The sequence below is a fragment of the Accipiter gentilis genome, chromosome 11, assembly GCF_929443795.1.
Source record: "Accipiter gentilis chromosome 11, bAccGen1.1, whole genome shotgun sequence".
Classification (NCBI taxonomy): Eukaryota; Metazoa; Chordata; class Aves; order Accipitriformes; family Accipitridae; genus Astur; species Astur gentilis.
This window is the reverse complement of record NC_064890.1, coordinates 8,820,015-8,839,893: the sequence shown is the minus strand read 5'-3', so window position 1 is coordinate 8,839,893 and position 19,879 is coordinate 8,820,015. Positions and strand designations below refer to the sequence as shown.

At 43.0% G+C, this 19,879-nt stretch overlaps 1 protein-coding gene across 9 annotated transcripts in view; it reads left to right on the top strand.

Annotated features, from left to right (window-relative positions):
* GRM3 (glutamate metabotropic receptor 3) overlaps window positions 1-19,879 on the top strand; it is a 106,095-nt gene that overhangs the window by 44,335 nt on the left and 41,881 nt on the right. For all 9 annotated transcript variants that reach the window (XM_049814086.1, XM_049814091.1, XM_049814090.1 and 6 more), the window contains one exon: window positions 16,560-17,163. In XM_049814086.1, the coding sequence (XP_049670043.1) occupies window positions 16,666-17,163 (498 nt within the window). In that variant the 5' untranslated portion in view covers window positions 16,560-16,665. The remainder of the gene's footprint in view (window positions 1-16,559; window positions 17,164-19,879) is intronic.

Below are 19,879 nucleotides of genomic sequence, written 5' to 3'. Positions count from 1 at the left end.
GCATTTTCCTGTGAGTAGTGTTGGAACACAGATAATCTGCAAAAGACACTGACAATCTTCCAGTTTATTTTGGTTTATTCATATTTTTCCAAAAAACAAGCCGAAGAGCGTATCATAGATGTATTCTCCTGTAAAAGCTTTACATAAGATTTGAAGGAAAATAAGCTAGCATTAGCCACAGAAAAGAGAAAGATGCAGTGCAAAAAAAAAGTTTATCCTCTGGGCTTGATGAAGACAACAGCTCGAAGCCAGAAAATCAATGATTCCAGAATGAAACTGAAACACTACCCATAGAGAAAATGGATTTGCAAACTGTGCGTTCTTCCTGTTTCATATGGTATTGCTCCTCCTTCACAGAGCGGGGCTTTTTGGTACTAAGGCACATGGGAGTATGATAGGAATGTGACAGAGGGACTGGTCTTTAGCTATACCAAAAGCTAAGAGTGCATGAAGGGGAATCCATCTTACCTGGACATCTTTGTTGTAGATGTCTGCATGTGAGCTGACTTAATGTGGATTTCATCAATATAGTCAATAGAGTGTAGGGTGTGATTCAGGCTAAAACGGATGCCTCCGTTTGGTAAAATGAATTGCATGCCAACCTCTTTTGGCTACGCTGACCTCATTGACTAAATGGGGAGTCTGAAGAGTTCACTCGACGCAGAAAACTCCACTGTCTGGTTCCACAGGCCCTCTTCGCCGCCAGTGGAGAGAAACAGATATGGTTGGGTGCAATTTATTTCATCCTATCCCGATGTCTAAAATATATTAGAGGACTCACATCCTATAATTGACTAATTCCAGAAGTAAAACTGTGCTATTGGCTTACATAACAATAGGAGAGGTTTAAATGTTAGAGGTTGGGACATCTCAAGGATAGAGTGCTCATAGCATGCTCTGGTCTTTTGAAGGCTGGTTTCCTAAGGAAATAGGGCTTATGCAATGACATTAACTGTCAATTCCAATAAAGTTTGAATGTCAGCCAGTTTCAACAAAATTATGGAGAATACAGGCCTCAAAGACATTAATTTGTTATAGGTTCCCTTTTGAGGAAAGGAAGGTGGCTGAGTAAAGGAATGGAGAACAAGATTAAAATCCCACTGAAAAAGAAAGGCTGAACAGTGAGCTCAGCCACAATTGCAGACACTGGAGAATCCTCCCTGGAGAAAGTCACAGGAAAATAGAGTTTCAATAAGCTCCCTTGCTTGGATAGGCTATATCACTGTTGTAACCTATCTTGCATCAGCTGTAAACCACCAGACAAGGTATCTGCTTTGGAAAAATTAAAGTGCCCTGGCTTTATACATCAGAAAGAGAACACACAAGCTGAGACTCAGGTGTCGTGTGGGAATAGCCTGGGTTTGAGTGAAATCAGTGGAAGTTCAGCTCTAAATTCAGTAAACCCCAATTTCACACCTTGCAGCCTTGTTTTAGAGAGGAAAGCTGCAGGTAGGGCACACTGAAAGTGTTCGGTAGCTTATCCAAGCCAGTGAGAAATCCTTAAGTCAGGATGACTGACTATGTCTAATACCTGTTACTTCTGCATGAGTAAGTAGAGAAGATGAAGTTGTCTCTTCTGCAGCCTACTGGGACGTATGGAAAACATGCAGCCTGTGATAAAGCACATGTAGGCCGTTACTCAAGTATTGTCTTCATTTCATATTGGAGAGATGCCACAGAATTTACCATTTTAAATATTGTCACCTACTTTCGCAGGACTCCACCATTCTGCATGTATGTTTTTCACTCCTGTGTGTAATAGGAAAAGGCAGAGGATTTCTGTCACACTGATTTTGCCTTTTTGAGAAAAAGTGTGCCAGCACCCTCTGTGGCCAGGCAGCTGGGACTGAGCTCTGAAGAGAGGGTATTTCACTACATGTTGCTAAATTTAGTGTGATGGTCCTAAAAGAGCATAAGGCCACTTAATTTAAAACCCTGTGAACTGCAGTTCTTTTCTCCTGCAAACGTCATGTGGCTTAAAGGTCTAGGATTTTGTCAAAGCTACCATTCTGCCCTAGAAAATGAATTTTAAAATTTCCCCTGAATTCCTTCCCATTTATGGGCTTGCTCTCCTTCCACAGTTCCCCTCTGCCCAGGCGCTACCAGTGAAACACCCAGAATTTGGCCCCAGGCTCAGCAATGGTCTGACCTGCTACCGAGCTACTGCTGGAACAGACACTTCCAGGTCTGCCATTTGCTTCTTGATTTCTCTCCTTGCCAGAAGACACCTCCGCAGTTCACGGCATGCGATGTAGGGTCCTTCTCCTCTTAGAGCCGTGGAGCTGGCACAGGGGCAACACCACAGCCCAAGCCTCCTCACGCCCGTTTGCTCCTCACACATCTGCACGATGGGAAGGACAGATGGTCTGAGAGATCGCTCTTCTCCGTCATCTTCCTCCCCCGTGAAACAACCTATGGATATAGGAGAATATGCCCTTGAGGGGAATGCAGCCTGGATCACAATCTGGAATGTACAATTCCTAACCTACTTTCTTTGCATGCACCTGGTCTTGTGGTTTCTCAGCTCACATTTTTCAATCAGCATTCATCAGAAGAATTTGGGGCAATTATCACAGAATAGCATTCACTGCACGCCCACTGCTGTGTGGACAGTTCTGCTAGCGTTCCTGTGGTCGGTAGAAATGTTGGCAGACATGGAGCTTCCCCCCAGTCAAAGCCGGAAAGTGCAAGCAAAGCAATGAAATCCTCACCTCTGGTTCAGTTTTTTTAACAAATACAAGTAGTGACTCTTGGCTGGTTCCTGAATTCTTTAACAGGATTATTATTCATTCATGCTGGCCTCAGTGAAATTTAGGATACAAGTATTAATCTTAAATTGCAATGAGAATTGTAATAACAAGAAAGTTTGTTATTACAAGGCACACAGACCACAGAAAGAATAGTCAACCCTGGCCCTCCCAAAAGAAATCAGATCTAACTCCTCCTGGAGTGAGAGAGAAGTACGTCCCTAATGTGGACTTCACCTGCCAGGAAATAATAAGCCTCTATACAAACAGCCATGCAAAGAGTTTTAACTCTTCCTTGACTAAAACTCTGTTGTCTGGCTCCAGTGAGGGAAGAAAGGAGCACAGTTAGGAGTTAAATTCAACCTGCTTAGCTTTAGGCTTCTGATTGAGGCAGTGAAGTTAGGGTTGTTTTCACACTAAGCTCCTGCTTTCCACAGTAGAGGCAGCACCTGCAGAAAGTATTTCATCCCACCCAGGACAGGATTTGCCTTTTGGAGGTTCCTATCTCCATCTGTCCATTGTAAAGGAAACCAGACTAAGAAACCTCACTTTAGATGTCTAAAATTAGATATGAACATTTCTCTTTAGTGGACGACTTTGGAAGTTGTCTTCTCTCTCCTAATTTTCAGTCAGGCATATTACCTTTCCACTATAAGAATGAGAGAACATCGGACAAAGCTGGAAGAAGACAGGATCAAACAAGGAGATGTATTTTTACCATGGAAAAAAAAAAAAAAAGGTGTTTTTCCTAGCTAAGCTCCAGAACCCCATTTCAAAGCTCCGAATGTCATTTGGTGGATGCTACCAGTTTCATGGGTTCAAAGGGAAAATGCACAAGTTTGTAGAAGTTAAATCTATTGCTGGTTAATAAATTCAAAGAAATCACATCCAGCATAGGAAGTCCCTGAGCTGTAAGTTGTTGGAGACTAGGAGTGTGTTCATGGGAAATAGCACAATGCACTTTCCCAATTTTTGCTCATTTTCATAGGCACCAGCTTTAACAACTGCCAAGAGGAGGATGTAGGAAAGGTGGACTGCTGGCCTCATGCAGTACAGCTGTCCACAATCCCTTTACAAATTAAGGTCCAGATTCTCTCTGCTAGTGCGCTTGTGTCTTCCCAGTGAAGTCAATAAAGAGACAACAGTTTCCACAAACAATGAAGCAAGTCTTAATTCAGTAAAGTCTCACAGCCCCGTGCTTTGTAAACAGTGACCATAAGGTATACAGAACTTAAATTGCTGTCCCACATCTTGCAGCAGTCCACAGGGCTAGAGCAAACCTGCAGTGTAGCCTATGCCCGGAGTAAATTCACAGCCTGCCTTTCCCAGGCAGGGGATTCCTTGGGAAGACCTGTGGTCTTCAAGCTTACTAGTCCAGGGTGGAATTCTTCCCCATGAACTTTTCCAGTGACCCTGAGTCTGTGCAGACGTTTAGCATCCACACTGGCCAACCACAAGCGTTCAGCAGCTGTTGAGCAGCTCAGCAGTATCTTGGCAGAAGATTACCCTGCCTTCATCAGTTCTGAGCAACCTACTGCCTACCCATGTGCTCCCTCCCTCCTGTAGCAGAGGAGGCAGTGAATGGTCACCACCCACACCCTGCCTATGTCCACCATGAAAATAAGATTATCAACAGAACAGCTCTTGCCAGGCAGCAATGAATAGTTCACACCTGCATGCCTGCCTTCTTCTCATTCTAGTTTTTACCCTAGATTAGGAAACCACCTTACTGATTTCCTCTTAGAAGCAGGTTTACTCTATTCATCCCCAGACTGCATCTTCTCGTAGCATTAACAGGATCCAAAACATATATAACCTCCACCTTCCCCAGAGTAAATCCGCTCCTGGGATGCTCAGCTGCAAACAGAGCCTTTTTTTCTGTCCACAAGTGCCCACTCTTCCAGCCTGTTCCGGGTCCAATTAGGTTTTGCATCCTTGTGCACTAGTTGTCTGAATGGAGCTTGGGAAAGGATTTCCCAAGGACTTTTATGAAGAAGGAGCTTGCTTGCCAATATGTCTCCCTTTGAATAGTTTTTACCAATTAGTGTGCTTCATCCAAAGAGTAAAGAATGGACAGGGACACCTTCATCTTGCCTTATATAAGATGTGGCCATATGTAAGAACGGACGACAAAGTTCATACAGGTTTAGAAAGACATGAATCTCCTAAATTCACTACGAGTTCTTGAGATTATTCATGTTGGTCCTTCCTCTACTCTATCATCATATCTGAGATTTGGCACCACGGAGCGACTCCTCACAAGGAGAAGTGTCACAGACATGCGGTATGCTTTGTCCTACCACTCAGGCAGGCCCTTCATCTGCTGCAGGCATGCTGATGCAGAACACTAGTACCGTTCAAGAGACTCTAAATAGGTCCTGTGTCTTTCCCTGTCTTCATTAGCAAGGAATTCCCCCCACACTATCAGACCATGAAGTATTTTGGCAGAGGTATTGAGGACCAGACTGGGCAGGCTGCAAATTCAGTTCTGTGGCTGATCAGATGGTTTAAATGCCATTTACTGTAAGCACAGAGAAGAACAAAGACAAAGCCAGCATTAGAGAAAGCTGTTTCCTTCGCCACGCTGAGCACAAGGTGCCAGACCACAGGTGGCAAGGTCCCTAGAGTGTCCTGAAGAAATCGGCAAACTGGAGCCACAGCAGGCCATCAAACCTTGGCTTTACGCAGAATGCTGTTGCATCTCTTCTTTCATAATTTGTGCTAAGTGCCTCTCTAAATTTTGAGCTAAGCAGTCGTTGCCATAGCGATGGCCATTTAGAGCAAGAGAAGGCAGCGAGCGTGTTGGGGATGTGAGGGTCTGGTTCTTCACATAAAAATATATGTGCGTGTAGATACACTGCTGCGGAGCTGCATGAAAGAAGACAAGAAAACAGCTTACAACAGAGCTGAGGGATGGACAGAGGATAGAGAAAAGCAGCGGCTTGCTGCAGGTCGGAGGTGTTTGTTCCAGGATGCACCTTCACCTGCAAATAGCTGGGTCCAAAATACAAATGAGCCTGAGTGGTGACTGACTTATATTTGGTTTCATATCATTGTATTTGGTTTCTTACCAGAAGAACACACTCCCCTGGTCAGTATGAGGCATGTTTGTTCCTGCCTTTGTGGGATACATCTTTGCAGAAACAGGAAAAATTGGCTTTCAAGGGTTTCTTTTTACTTAAAAAAAAGCCTTAGAGCTAGGTCTTTAGCAGGAAATGCTTTTCAGCAATCTACTCCCAGTGTTTATACTAGTTTGTTTGCCAGGGCACAGGCTGCCAAAAAGTCAATAAATAGTGCGAGTATTGTATTACTTCATTTTAGGTCCTCTTCCAAGTTTTTGATACACTCCTAGCACTAGCATTTCTGGTGGTCGTAGCAAGACAGAGTCTGAACTCCTGGGTTTTAGTCCTCACTTTATGCCATTTCTCTGTGGGCTGAGAAAACTGTGTGGGCTTAAATACCCACAGCTGGGGCAAGGTCCTGCCCACATACCTGAGCGTATCTCCCTGGGGACTTTGGCAGAGTTTAGTCCTTCTCTGACTAAATTTGGCTAATAAGTGGAGTTAGGTGTCACCTTGATCAGCAAATACAGGCAGTGCCTGATTTTAAGTGCTTTGGGGATTCTCAGCCTGAGAGTGAGTTTTAGGTCCCCATAGCACTAACAGAAGCAGAAGAGCAGCCAGTTTGTATCACTGGCTGGCACCCGAATTCTGTCAAAGTCCCAGATTCGACTGATTGTGAATGGCCTTTTAAAGTCCATAAATTCATAGTAGGGCATCCAAGTTTGAAAAATGTAGCCATAAACTTACTGTGCCGTAACTTGTCCGTCCATGAGCCCAGACAGAGTCATGGATCAGAATTAAACATAACTGGGTTCCTGTAAGAATACATGATTTAAGGTTTGAAAATAATTTGGGGCCCAAAAGAGAGAAATAAATATGAGTATTTTCTAAGTATAGGTCTGTATTGTTGCTTGTTTCCCAGCAAATAGAAACTGCCATCTCCTGTTCCCTACCAGTGACATTACCTGCTTGTAAGGGCAAGCCGAGTGCATGGCAGGTCTGAGAGACCGAGGATATTGTTTCCATCGAGCTTCCAGTGGTTCTTTCTGGCAGAAGCAAGGCACTCTCACACCTTTCTTTGCCAACCGGAAAAGAAAAATGCAAAGAGGATCTCTAAGTCAGCAAAATCCATAGGTTTCAGTAGTTTACTGATTTACAGCAGCTGCAAATCAAGTTCAGTAAAATTTTTAGAACAATCCAGTTCCCGTAGATAGCCGAGGGCAGCTTTTGTTTCCAGTAAACTTCTGTGACATTTGTGATTAAACCTATAAAGGCAGTAAGCACAATTCACAATCAATTATGTTTTATTAATGGTTTTTTAATACACGCCACAGCCCAGTAATCATGAAGCTGTTCAACAGCGTTGCTCTAAAATCAGCTAATAGCAGGATGTAATTTGCAGCCGTCTCTGCTCACTTACAAAACACTTGCTCCGTTAATTGTGATTTCACACTCCGCTGAATGCTGTAGCCTGGAGGTAACATTCATGTGATGGAAGAGTTACCACTCTGGGCTCTGGGGGCAGGGGAAAGGATCATTTCAAGAGAGGCTACTGTTGTTAATTTTTTAATCTTTTTATGTAAAAAAAAAAAAAAAAGGCAACAACTCAGCAGCAAAAAGCTACAATCTACTGCTAAAAAATTCTTTCCCTTCTTTAAAAACCTGAACAGTCTTTCCCTGTTTTGATCCCTGTCTATTGCTTTGTGTTGCTATCAAGAACACAACAAAGCATATGACCGGTAGGTGAAACTCTGTTTGTGTAATCGGGCACCTACCTTGATCTCATATTGTAGATTCTAGGTGAGCTAGACTGCCTAAAGCAAGCGCCTAAATTTTCATTAAAAAGATTTTTGTGCCTTTGGAGGTCTCCAGAGACACCTTGTGTCTTTCTTAAGTCAGAATAGACAGAAGATTCTTCTGGGGGAGGTCAAAGGTGCCTAAAATGTTGCCATATGTTAAGTATGCAAAATAGGCAGATTGAATCTCATGAGTAAATGGTCGGCGGTGATGAGACAAGAGTTCAGCACTGAACAGCCATGGGCAAGGCAACAGCTCCTGCTCTGAAGCGCTTCCAGTGCATATGTCAGAGGGAGAAATACTGCCTCGTTTGACAAATGAGAAGAACCATCTTAACCTGGAAAATTCCCAGCTGAGTGTTCGGTACTGTTGTGGCTAACTGGGAGGTACATCTCAGACCAGACAGGGATGGGAGCACCAACCTGGGAAGGCTTTGATTTGACTTATGACTGAGTCACAGGGGGGCGAGAAGGAGCCGTGGAGGGGGCTTTGCCCACTGCTGGCCATCACCTTTGCTGTTGCAGTTTCTCCTATCCTGACCAGTCACGTGGAAGGAGCCAGGCCAGGTTTGAATGCCACTGCTTGGGGCTCCAGGCCAGGATTGGGTCCCGTTAGAGCAGAATGGGTGGCAGCAGAGCTCATCCCACATCAGATGGAGAAAAGAAAGGGTGCCCACTTAGCTGCTTTGCAAGGCCTGTATGACACTAAGGCTGGCTGTGCTGGCAGCCAGATTGAATCTCAACAGGAGCAATAGTGAGAAAGGACTCTTTGCCCTCCACATATGCAGAGGCTCAGCCGTACTTTGGCCATGTAGCTGCAATGTGAGGGATATGTCTTGGCAGAAGAGTAATGAGAGTGAAATCTGGCAGCTCACACCGATGCTATTCAGAGGGAGCCAAGAACACACAGGCAGAGCACCTCGGCTGGAGCACGGGCAGAAACTCGCAGAGAGAGCTGGGCCCAAGAAAAACCCTGCAGATGTTGCAGAGAGCTGAAAAATGATTATGAGCAGAAGACAGAAATGAGCTCTGTGAGGGCAGAAACACAGATGCTTAAGAATCAAGTAAGAGGGAAAGGCTAAATACTTGTCCAAAGCCTAAATGCACATATACTCCTGGGGGGGGGGGGGCTATACTTAGGTTGGTGTTAACTTCACTTAGTTAAGCTTCACTTGCGTTAAGCTCAAGTGTTAAGCTCCTCTTAGTTACAAGTTTCATGCCAGGACATGATGCTGAAAACGTCACGGTTCACTTTGGGCAGGACTACCCTACATTTATGCCATTACCTCTCTCACCCAGCCTTTGACCTTGCTGACCTTAGCGTGGCGATGACGTCCCTGCACCACCTAGCAGGAATAATTGCTGTGGCATCCACAGGTCATGGAAGCCAGCTGCTCCTTTGTCCCCAAAGTCTTTGTACTCCCACTTTTCCTCTTCCATGTCTTTCTGGGACCACACAGGGAGACCGAGACTAAAGTCGACTAACACGCAATCAATAAGCAGACAGCACTTGTCTGTTCGTTGCTCTCTCTGCTGGTGTGCTTTCAGCTGTCGCCAGTGCCTGGAAGAAATAAGCAGATGGATAAAAAGCAGTAGGATTCAGCACAATCCAAAAAAGACAGACGGGAAGATGGTGGGACTTTCAAAGGTCTAACCCTGCATTACATCAAGATCATTACACCACAAATTGTCCAGATGGTACAAAGCCTCAGGCTCATGGCTGGACTTCTCAATACACTTGAATGTACTTATTGTCAAAGTACAGAAGAAACTCTAACGAGTTAGGAGACTGCACAGCCTGACCCAGATCGCTAGCTCTGGTGGTCTGCTCATTGCAGCTTCCCCTCCTGAGACCAAACTCACTTTAGAAGGACTCAGCCAGTGCCAAATGCACTCATGTAATTTAACAAGTAGCAAAGACCCATATTTCCACACCACATTAATGTCCGGTAATCTCCAGGGGCTCCTTGTTCCTCTTCAGGCTAAATTAATAGGTCTTGTTCTAATCTATAGAGTCTTTTAATATCTAGAAACTTCAAGAGTATCACGTCAGAGACATCTGTTTTCCTGTGTGATTAATATTTTAAATTCTCTTTTTGAAACAGGATGAATATATCATAGATCTCTGAGGAAAGGGTTGGGCATCTGTTGTATGTTGACATTGTAGAAAACATAAAGCATTACTTGTTGATGCTAACACAGTACTAACAGTAATGCAGCGTTCTGATTTTTTTTCTTCTCTTTCTAAAGTAACAGAACATAAGTTTGTATTTTAAGAGGAATGGTCTCCTACACTGACATACTATCTCTCGCTTTATATGGCATTCTTTATACTGAAATTGCCCCTAAATTTTTAGGGCTTTTCGAACTCTTCTACAATATGCTAGGCATGAGATGAACTTGTATAGCTTGTACTCTCATGCTGCTGGCAGTGGTAATTGTATTAATTAATGTTTTTAATGTATGGATTTCCAAGTTGAAATGAAAGGCACAAAACCACCTAGCTGTAAAGCCATTTTTTGTCATTTTTCACAAGGAAAAAAAAAAAAAATAGTTCTGAGAGATAACAGCCAGCAATTGAAATTTAAAGCACTTTGATTCATTTTCAGCAAATTTATGTGTCAGCACCTGATTAACATTTCATGAAGGAAATTTCTCCGTTTCCATGGAAGAAATTTACTTGTTTTCTCTACCTTACCATGTTTTCTGCAACTCTTTCCTCCTTTTTTTCACTTCCTGATTTAAGCTATCAGATTTCAGCCAGCCAGAATCAGGATGTGAGCAATTTGTGTACCTGGCACATATCTGCCACCGTAAGGCTTGGGTTCCTTTACAAATATTTCTTTTCCAGAGGTGATGGCATCTCTAATTATAATTGGTAAGGAGATTCAAGCTTGTCCATCACTTTTTTTCCAATGAAGTATGACATCTTATCTTTCAGTGCAGTTCTCATCAGGCAGTAAGGTCAAGTTCTGGCAGAGCACACATAAATGTGCCAAATGTGGTGGATGAACAATGCTGCTGTGCAAGTTATCCATGATCTCTGAGAGAAAGAAATCATGGCATTTAACTTGTTGTGTCAGTCTTGAGAGATGCGCCAGAATTTGGAGGCAAAATTGGAATTGTTTTAGAAATCTCATTCCTTAGGATAAGATTTGTAGGGCACAGCAAGGCCTCAGGAAGAGATATCTCTCTGATGGGGTGTCCTTGGAGACAGATATATTGATGGAACTATGAAATTCAATGTTGTAATATGCCACAAGAGCACAGGTGTGAAGAAGCTCCCCTGTGACCTTCCACTGAGCACAGTCCTCCTCCAAAGAAAGTTTACTAAGGGTGGTAGGTGATACCAAGTTGACGTATGTCCCCAGGCACCACAGTATCACATTATAGTCCTGAATAATGCAGTAAAAATCCCTGACTGCCAAGAGGGAGCCACCCACAATAAAGCTAAACATAATCTTCTCCAGCACCCACGGCAGCTCGTGTTGCATCCTTTCTCAGGAAGCTGGGTAAACAGATGAGCCCTGCAAAATACTGCAAAGGGGAACAAATGTGGAGGAATTTAGGATATAGCATATGGTAGGGATGAGGGGAAAACCCTCCAGAGTTTTAGCCCAGACATGTAGATTGTCCCATTTGCTAGTAAATGGCATTGACAAATAGCTAGGAGACCTGAGGTGCCTCAGCTCTCGATAAAGTTTCCCATTCCATCCTTATAAGTGGAAAATTGGAAAGTCTACAGCTGTTGGATAGACTGCCAGTGCCAGCCATTGGTACTGATATGGTGGAAGGTATCAGCAAAATTGTCATTGATATATGAACAATCATACTCGATTCACAAGTCATCTGACTGAATGAAAGATTCAACTGCACTTCTTTTTGGAGTTTGACACCTAGACAAATAGACTGAAGACACTTAGCCTAATAAGAATTCACCCCTGAACTGACAGCACAGGTGGAGCTACTCTGTGAGCTGCAAGCAGAAAGCCTGCAGAAGACCAGAGCTGTCATGTGAATATAGCCCTGGATGAAAGCCAGGAAAGACAGATTTAGTTTTGGAGATGATATCGGTGGGATACTGAACATAGAAATCGCAGACATCCTCTTTCTCGTTCTAGTTGCTTTCACAGAAACAGGAATGTGCACATCCTTAGTAAATAAGCAAACTTGTACCAAGAAATACCGGATTTGTGCAATCAACTTTTTACAGGCACAGAAGTAGTCTGCCAGAACTGATTATTCAGACTAAGAGGCAAGGGTATTTTCAACAAGAGCAGCACAGCTGCCGTTTAACACAAGTGAGTTGCTTTTACTGAGGGAAGTGCTGACAGTGTCCCCCAAGAGCAGATGTCGCTCTCCCCTGTGGACCTTTCCTGGAGGAAAGAAAAGGGGCTCCGGAGTGCCAAGTGAAGGTGTTTTACAAGCCGAGTGCTGCTGGCTAAGGTTCACATAGGGAAGTGCTGACAGAAACCTTCTGACGCAGACATGGAAACCTTTCTCCTTCTGCCTGTTTCTGTTTATTTTTCATTTCAATATTTGGATCACTTCTACACCTAGGCTCTACATCTGTTTCCACCACATCATATCCAAAGCATATAGGACGGGAGTGTCCGTATTTTTAATACTAACAGAACACCTAGAATAATACAACCCTGTCTGTAGCTGGAGTTAAAACATTAAATACAAATGAAAAATGAAAGAATTGCAACTTGATCAACAGGTACTTTTTTTTGAAACATCCCAGAAACATGCCTTTAATAGAAGAGGATACTGCAAAACCAAGTTGACATGGTCAGTGTAGTGAAATCACTTCTGGTAGGAAATGGCAAATCTTGATTCTGGGGTGTTACCTTCACCATGGTTACGGGGAGGAATATGGCCTACATCAGCCTGGAATAGGTACAAAATATTTGTATATGTAGTCGTGAGTTATGCAAGCTGCAGAGAAAGCACGTGGGAGGTGCACGCCAGAGATAACAGGAGAGAAGCTGAGTTGCTAGCCCATCTTTGCTAGCTGCTTTAAAATAACCTCCCTTCTTCGCACCGAGCTGTCTGTTCAGTGTCACCATAGTGACGCTGCTCACCAGCCACCCAAATCTGACTCGCAGCTTCCTTCAGGAGTCCCACCGCCGAGAAGCCGTTGCTGCTGGAAGTATCCCTCCATCCATCCCTCCATCCCAGTCCGAAGAGGGAACCTCCCCTGACGAACCAGCTTTGGCATTAATGCCTCCACTCACCCACCTGCGCGCAGCACCCTTGTTCCTTCCCCACTCCATGGGCAGCAGCGCACAGGCTACCGAGTCTGCAGAAGCACAGAAGCACATTTGACACCCAAAGCTGTGTCTTTGGTAACTGTCTCCCGTCTATAAGCAAAGGGTGTGAACACGTGAAATAGGATGATCGTGTTCTCCCGGGAAGCAGGGCTCTGCGTGCGTGGTGTCTCCCTACAGTCTCAAAGCCTCTGTGAAAAGTTCAGAGCTTCATTGGAATTGTCAAGTGGGAAGGGTAAGGCGATGGGTGTCGGTGGGTGGCCGCCACCCATGGGCACCCCTTACCAAGCAGCATGTCCTCAGATGGAGCAGGATCATGGGGCTGAGTCATCTGTGTTCTCCAGCCCAGGTGGGCTTCCCACCATCTCCTCCCTTCATATCCCTGGACACCTCCAGACCGGGGCTCTCAACACAAAGTGGCACAGAAGAAACAGAGAAATGGTCATGCCTATTCCCAATCTTCACCTTCTCCGATCGCTCCTTGACTTCTGCTGGGACTGATCCTTTGCTGTGCCATGACTGATTTCGGTTTCCCTCAGCACGGCCACTGTAACAAGCTTAAGTGATAAAACATAGAAATCCTTTGCATTCTTTGCAGGGAGTATCACTTCTCTCTCTACCATCATTCATTTTACATATATGCTTTTTACGTACAATGTTGAAGTAATTTTTGGTACCTTTCTAGCCTTTATTGCTGACGTATCCCTGATCCCTGAGACACAGTTGCGATGCAAGGTGGAGGGTGATGCCGTTTGCAGAAACCAGCACCTATGAAGGAGTCAGGGGATGAGAACAGACTCCTTGCTGTTCAGGGTAAATCCACCGTAGCTCTAGGCATGTTCCAGGTAGGTTTTAGAAAACCGTATACAGGACCCCATTTACAAGCCTTTTCTTCGGCAAACATAGTTGGTTTTGGTAGTGTTGAAGGGTTGTTGAAAACAGGCTGGTTTTAATATGACCTTATAAAAGACTCACATAAAAGCCAGAAGGAGCAATGGGAAACAAGGGAGGTCTATCGTTAAGGTTTCAGAGGAGCCCTGGAAAAGATCAAAGTTTGATTCTTGGCTGTGCTGATGACCTTGGGTAAATCATCCAGGAACAGGCTTGGAAGAGACACCAGCTTTCTTAGGAAGTTTTTCAAAGTCAGTGCCTCGGTGGGAACCAGGGTGTGCAGGGCACAGTTGGAAGCATGTTCTTCAATTCCTAAAGGGAAGCAGAGACCTTTCGAAGTGTGATAGTGATTGTGAGTGCCGAGCAAATCAAAATCTGAACTTAGACTCTTCTGAGAATCTCATTTCATCTTTCTGTGCCTCTTTTTCCCCCAAGTGTGAAACAGGGAAAATAAATATTTTACCAGTGTTGTCGGGATAAATGTATGAATATTTGCTGAGATACAGTGGTGACAGAAGCTGCAGAAGTAAATAGAATGGATATTGCATTAAAAAAAAATCCCAAGTCCCCTTTTTATCCAAACAGTGGATTAGTGATGAGAACAATGGAAGTCGTTTCAACTGACTTATTAACCACACAACCATTTATTTGACAAATGCTACCTTTTTGTCTGATAATTATTTCTAATGGGATAATATCACCATTTTACATGGCCTGTATACACTTGAATAATATTTGGTAATTTATAGTACTCAGTCTGACACAGAAAGTCCTGCTGAGTACAGTTACTTCATTACTCCTCCTAACATTACCAGCAAATATATCTTCTGAACCTGGTTAATAAACCACAGGTGATCAACAGACTAGCTTACTTATAGATCACCAAGGGTTGATGAAGCTTGTTTTCCATTGACATATCCCTTATATCTGAATGGAAAATTCTGCTGAGATAGCCTGCAGCTCAGACTACACACATTACTAGGACAGCAGAGAAAGACCTTTAACAGTGCATCTAACATGTCATTGATTTACGAGAGAACAATGTTGGACTAAATATGAATAAAAAGCTATCCTTTCACACAATTTGGTACGGCAACATTGAAATTGTACTAGGATAAACAACCGCCTTGCAATCAGCATGCTCATCCATCATTCAGTGTTAAATCTTAGCTGTTGCTTATTTCAATTTCTTTGTGTTAAGTGTTTCTAAATTATAAATAACCCTGCAACTTTAATAATAATATATTATCTGTTAAGGAAAAAGTAAGTACAGAAATAAATAATTAAAGTGATCTATTTAAATATTACCCTATTTGATTTATCTGAGGATTTGGAGATCAAGGCAGTCACTTTGTCATATTTGAAGAGATATTGACAAGGAGACTATGGACAAATCATGCATCTATGTTGCATAAACAGACTTTGTGTAAGTGTATTTAGTTACAAAATTGTTACAACATGGTCTTCACTCCAAGGCTTGATTTTTCTCCTTTTAAGGTCATTGGTAAACTATCTTGACCTTAGTGAGAGTAAAATCATATCCTAAGTACATACATCACTGCTCTATTCTCCCTTTGATCTGAGCATTGAACTGTGATTAACATTAAAGAGAGTAAGTCCAGCCGTAAGCATTTTCATGCCCTAAGCAAGCATCAACTACGAGACTCCTCCTTGTCATGTCTCTTCTTTTTCCCTTTCATGTCTCTTCTATTTTATTTTTTTTAACTTAATTTGCTTGCAAGAGAATCTTTCGTGCCTTAAGGAGGGATGTTTCTGTGATTAAGTTATTTTATGGAAAGCCAGGTTCAATTTCCAGGCCTTCCACATAATAACTACCCTTGGTGGGTCACTCAGTAAAGTGCCTTGCAGAATTGCAGTGCTAATAACTAAATGCACCACGGACCATCCTCTGTTGTTGATGCCAACGAGCATGGAACACATCAAAACTGTTTATTGGGTATGGTCTCTGGTGTCTGCTTGTCCATGAAGCATGTCCAGGCACTGTTTAGAAGAGCACTAGTTGCCCTGACTCAACACTGTCCCTGGGAGCATGTTAACAGTTAAATGGTATGACGTGGACTTGATTGCTTTTCTATTACAGACACAGCCTTCAGTTCCCGCCTGGTAAAACAGGGCTTCTCCTGTGTTTCAAATATTTCTCAGAGTCCAAAAACGGAGGGAAAGCCCCAGGAGGTTTCTCCCATTCTCTCATTACCTGCACTAGGTGAGCAGGCTAGTAAAGGAAGGCAGGGCAGGTGGACTTCAGCTAAAGAGTGGATCTGAAGGTCAAATGCTGAGTTCAGCAAAAATTAACAGCAAGGAGATAACACTGTGACAGCGCTATAGCTGAAGGAATAGTAAGTAGAGTGCAGTCAACAAAAATTAAGAAAAGAAGAAAAATTTGTTAAGGGCTGGAAGCAGCTGGAGGCACAGTGAATGAGAATACATAAGACTCTGAGTCTAGAAGAGAGAGAGGATGGTGTAAGAAAAATGTCAGAAGTGTTCTCTGCCCTTGCAAAACATAAAATACTGTTGAGCAGTGTGGTCAACATCAGATATCTTGCCCCATATGTCTGTGGTCTTTGTGCATAACTGTAGATGCTTAGCCTGTAATCAGTTATGAAGCAAATGGAATAAGGTGCTCTATGAGAACACAAGGTGAATATATTTCTTACTTTCTATGCTATCCAGCAATCACTTAACACCGCTCTTGAATGTTTTATTGATCAAAGTTTTGTAACAGCTCACATCTCCTTTTGCCTTTTCTAATTTCTTCCATCTCTTCTTTAGAGGTCCAGTGGAAAGACTTGTTGGCTTGCTCTTCGTTGGCTTGTGAGACAGCACTTCAAATTTGGCAATGGATCAGAAGGACTGAAGAGCACTTTTGCTCCCACCAATGTTTCTTAGAGCTGCTAAAACAGGACCAATGAAGATGTTCACCAGACTCCAAGTCCTTGCGCTAGCTTTATTTTCCAAAGGAGTTTTCCTTTCCCTAAGTGACCACAGTTTTGTAAGGAAGGAAATTAAGATAGAAGGAGACCTGGTCTTAGGTGGCTTATTCCCAATCAACGAAAAAGGCACTGGGATAGAAGAATGTGGGAGAATCAATGAAGACCGAGGCATCCAGCGCTTGGAGGCCATGCTGTTTGCCATTGATGAAATCAACAGAGACAACTACTTGCTTCCAGGAATTAAGCTTGGAGTTCACATCTTGGACACATGTTCCAGGGATACATATGCCTTAGAACAGTCTTTGGAGTTTGTCAGGGCATCTTTGACTAAAGTGGATGAAACAGAGTATATGTGCCCTGATGGCTCATATGCCATCCAAGAGAATTTACCATTACTCATTGCAGGAGTCATAGGCGGTTCCTATAGCAGCGTCTCCATACAGGTAAGTCACAGGAGCCCCATCAGGTGAGAATCATTTGTCTGCAATTCCTCTGAGAGAACTACTGCTTACCTAAGTTTGTCAATAAAGCAAGTCATAGCTTAATCACTTTACCCTAGGGGTCAATCTAGCATATACTTTTTACTGAATTTATATTAGTTTGATTCACTCTTTAAAACGCTTGCTGTAGTTTAAACCTCTGGCAGCTGTCCACTTCCTCTAGTTATGGTGTATCCTGAGGGCATCTGAAGTTTCCAAAAGTCTTAGTATTTATTTTGAACTTTACATTTCATGAGACTTTTGAACTCTAAGTTCAAATCTCTGCTTTCACATCAATAAGAAATTATACCACCTATATTTCTGAATAAATGTGTGCTGTGTCTACATAACATTCGTCATTTAAACAATAGAGATTAAAACTGAAAGAAGAAATCCTTATCTTACTTCCAGGCTGAAACAAAATGAAAATGGCATACTAGCCAGAAACTTAAATTACACCTGACCATATGACTGCAAGCTTTTAGTATCTAATTAAGCACACCAAAGCCAACGAAAATTATTCTGCTGATCTCAGTGAGAAAGGTCTCAAATATCCCATGCAGGCAGTACAGTTTCTGAACGGATTCTAAATTTGCTGTCTTTCCTTTTGTTTCCATATATAGTTCATACTAAGACAGTTTTTTCCAAGAAATGTTGCCTGGCAAAGTGCAGTGTAAGCACTGTCAGAAGTCCAGCACAGAAGAAAGATGCCCTCAGTATATCTTGCTCCCTCCTTCTGGCACATTGTAACTGCAGCTGGTTCCAGATAGGGTCTCAGTAGGGTGGTGGAGACTATTTAATGGCTTGCAAAGGTGTAAAGTTGCAGGTGGGTTAAATGTTCCATATATCCTTCCAACTATGGTTTTATTGCATACTTGGTTTCAGTTGCAAGGGGCTAAACACGGTGTTGATTCCTTTTGGTCTTGGCTTCCCATTTTTCATAAATTCATGATAAAACTTTAAGTCCTCTGCATTTTTTTTTTTCCATTAAATGAACATGAAGAACATATATGCCCTCTTTTTTAGCAGAAATTCTGTCTTTCTCCTCTCCAGACCAGGTACTCTTATGGCAGTGCAGCCTTGGATGTTCTAAAGTTCCCCACCACTGCCAGGGTGCACATCCATGAGCAAAAATGTCCCCTAGCTTCACTGAAGCTGCCAAATCTACACATATCTCATTATTTTGGGTTAAATTAAATAAACCAGTCCATATCACTCATAACCACAAGTGACTGGTGTCTTAAGCCCAGATTTAGGTGGGCTAAGACCCTGCATCTAGTATTTCCTAGTGGTCAGTTCCAGGTTTCCAAAGGCACAGTGCCTTGACAGTGCTGGACCACTATGAGCAATATGTGTTCCCGAACTGGGTACAGGCCATAATTACTGCATCAGTGTCAAAGGAGAAAAATGTTCTTCTGTACCACAGACCATCCCAGCAGTGACAGAAAGCCCACAGAGCTTCATTTACCTGTTTCATAAACAAGGCCAAGAGTTCATCCAAATGCTCATTTCAGTCAGAATTACTCTGGGGAACTGGCTACTGCTCTTGTCAAGGCATTAAATCCCATCAGCTTGGGAGCATGGCCAGTTTCCATAAGACATGCATGAGCACAGAAGCAGCATTTCAACAAATTGTATTTTATTCCCTTTTTTGTTCCAGTGTGTGACTTTCCTGTGTATTCACAGTAGGGAATACATGGACAAATGGCTACCCATAGCACAGGGGAATAGTTTCTGCAGAGCAGAACCTCAGCCATCTCTCATACTAGGAGTGGGTTTGTCCCTCTCTGGACCAGCTAATACAGCAGAGATCTATCTTTCACCAGTTATGTGGGTCTGATCACTTGGAGCACAAAGAACAAGGAAGTTCCAGGGCTGGAAAAGAGACATCTGAAGAGGAGAAATGATAGCTACAAAACCTTGGGCAACACAAACTGTTAAGGAAATCATTATTAATTCTTTCTTCCAATCAGACAAAGGGTACATCAAATTAAACCAGTGAATGGCAGGTTGTTGTGGATGCTAAAAACTAAATGGGTTCAAGAAGTGACTAGAAAAAATCAGGAAATTCTGTATAGATACTACCTCTGGCTCAGAAATTCCCAGAGCTGCAAGTATCTCAAGGCTGGTAAAATATTTTGAAACGTCATATGCTTGCCCTATCCCACTGGTGGAGAGGTGGCAGTGGTTTTGCTGTGCCTTTGGTCTAGTCTTCTGTGGTCAGTGTGTTTCTCAGTCCACCCTAAATTTAAGTGTGTCCAATGGACATGAAGACATGAAGTAGCCTCAAAGGCACATCCATAAAAGTAGTTACAGCTGAGGAAGTTGTACAGATATTTCCTTCCCTCCCAGAAACCCTGAGGCAGTCACGCCACGCTCCTAAAATGGCCTGGGGCCTCTAGCACAACATCTGTCAATCTGTTCCTTTGAAGCTAGTCTCTGGTGATCACCGACATAAGCCTAAATCCTTATCTGAGGCAGCAGATTGGATGCAGTACACAATGAATATACATAGTATATACAGATGCTTCATATTCCAAAAGCTTGGGTTTGGAGCAGCTGTCAGACAGAAATCGGAAGTCCTGTTAAGAGACTTTCTCATTCAGTACATGTGAAAAATAGCACTATAGCTCTGTGCATATCTGTATGTCACCCAATTTTCAAAACTTATGAGGGGTGA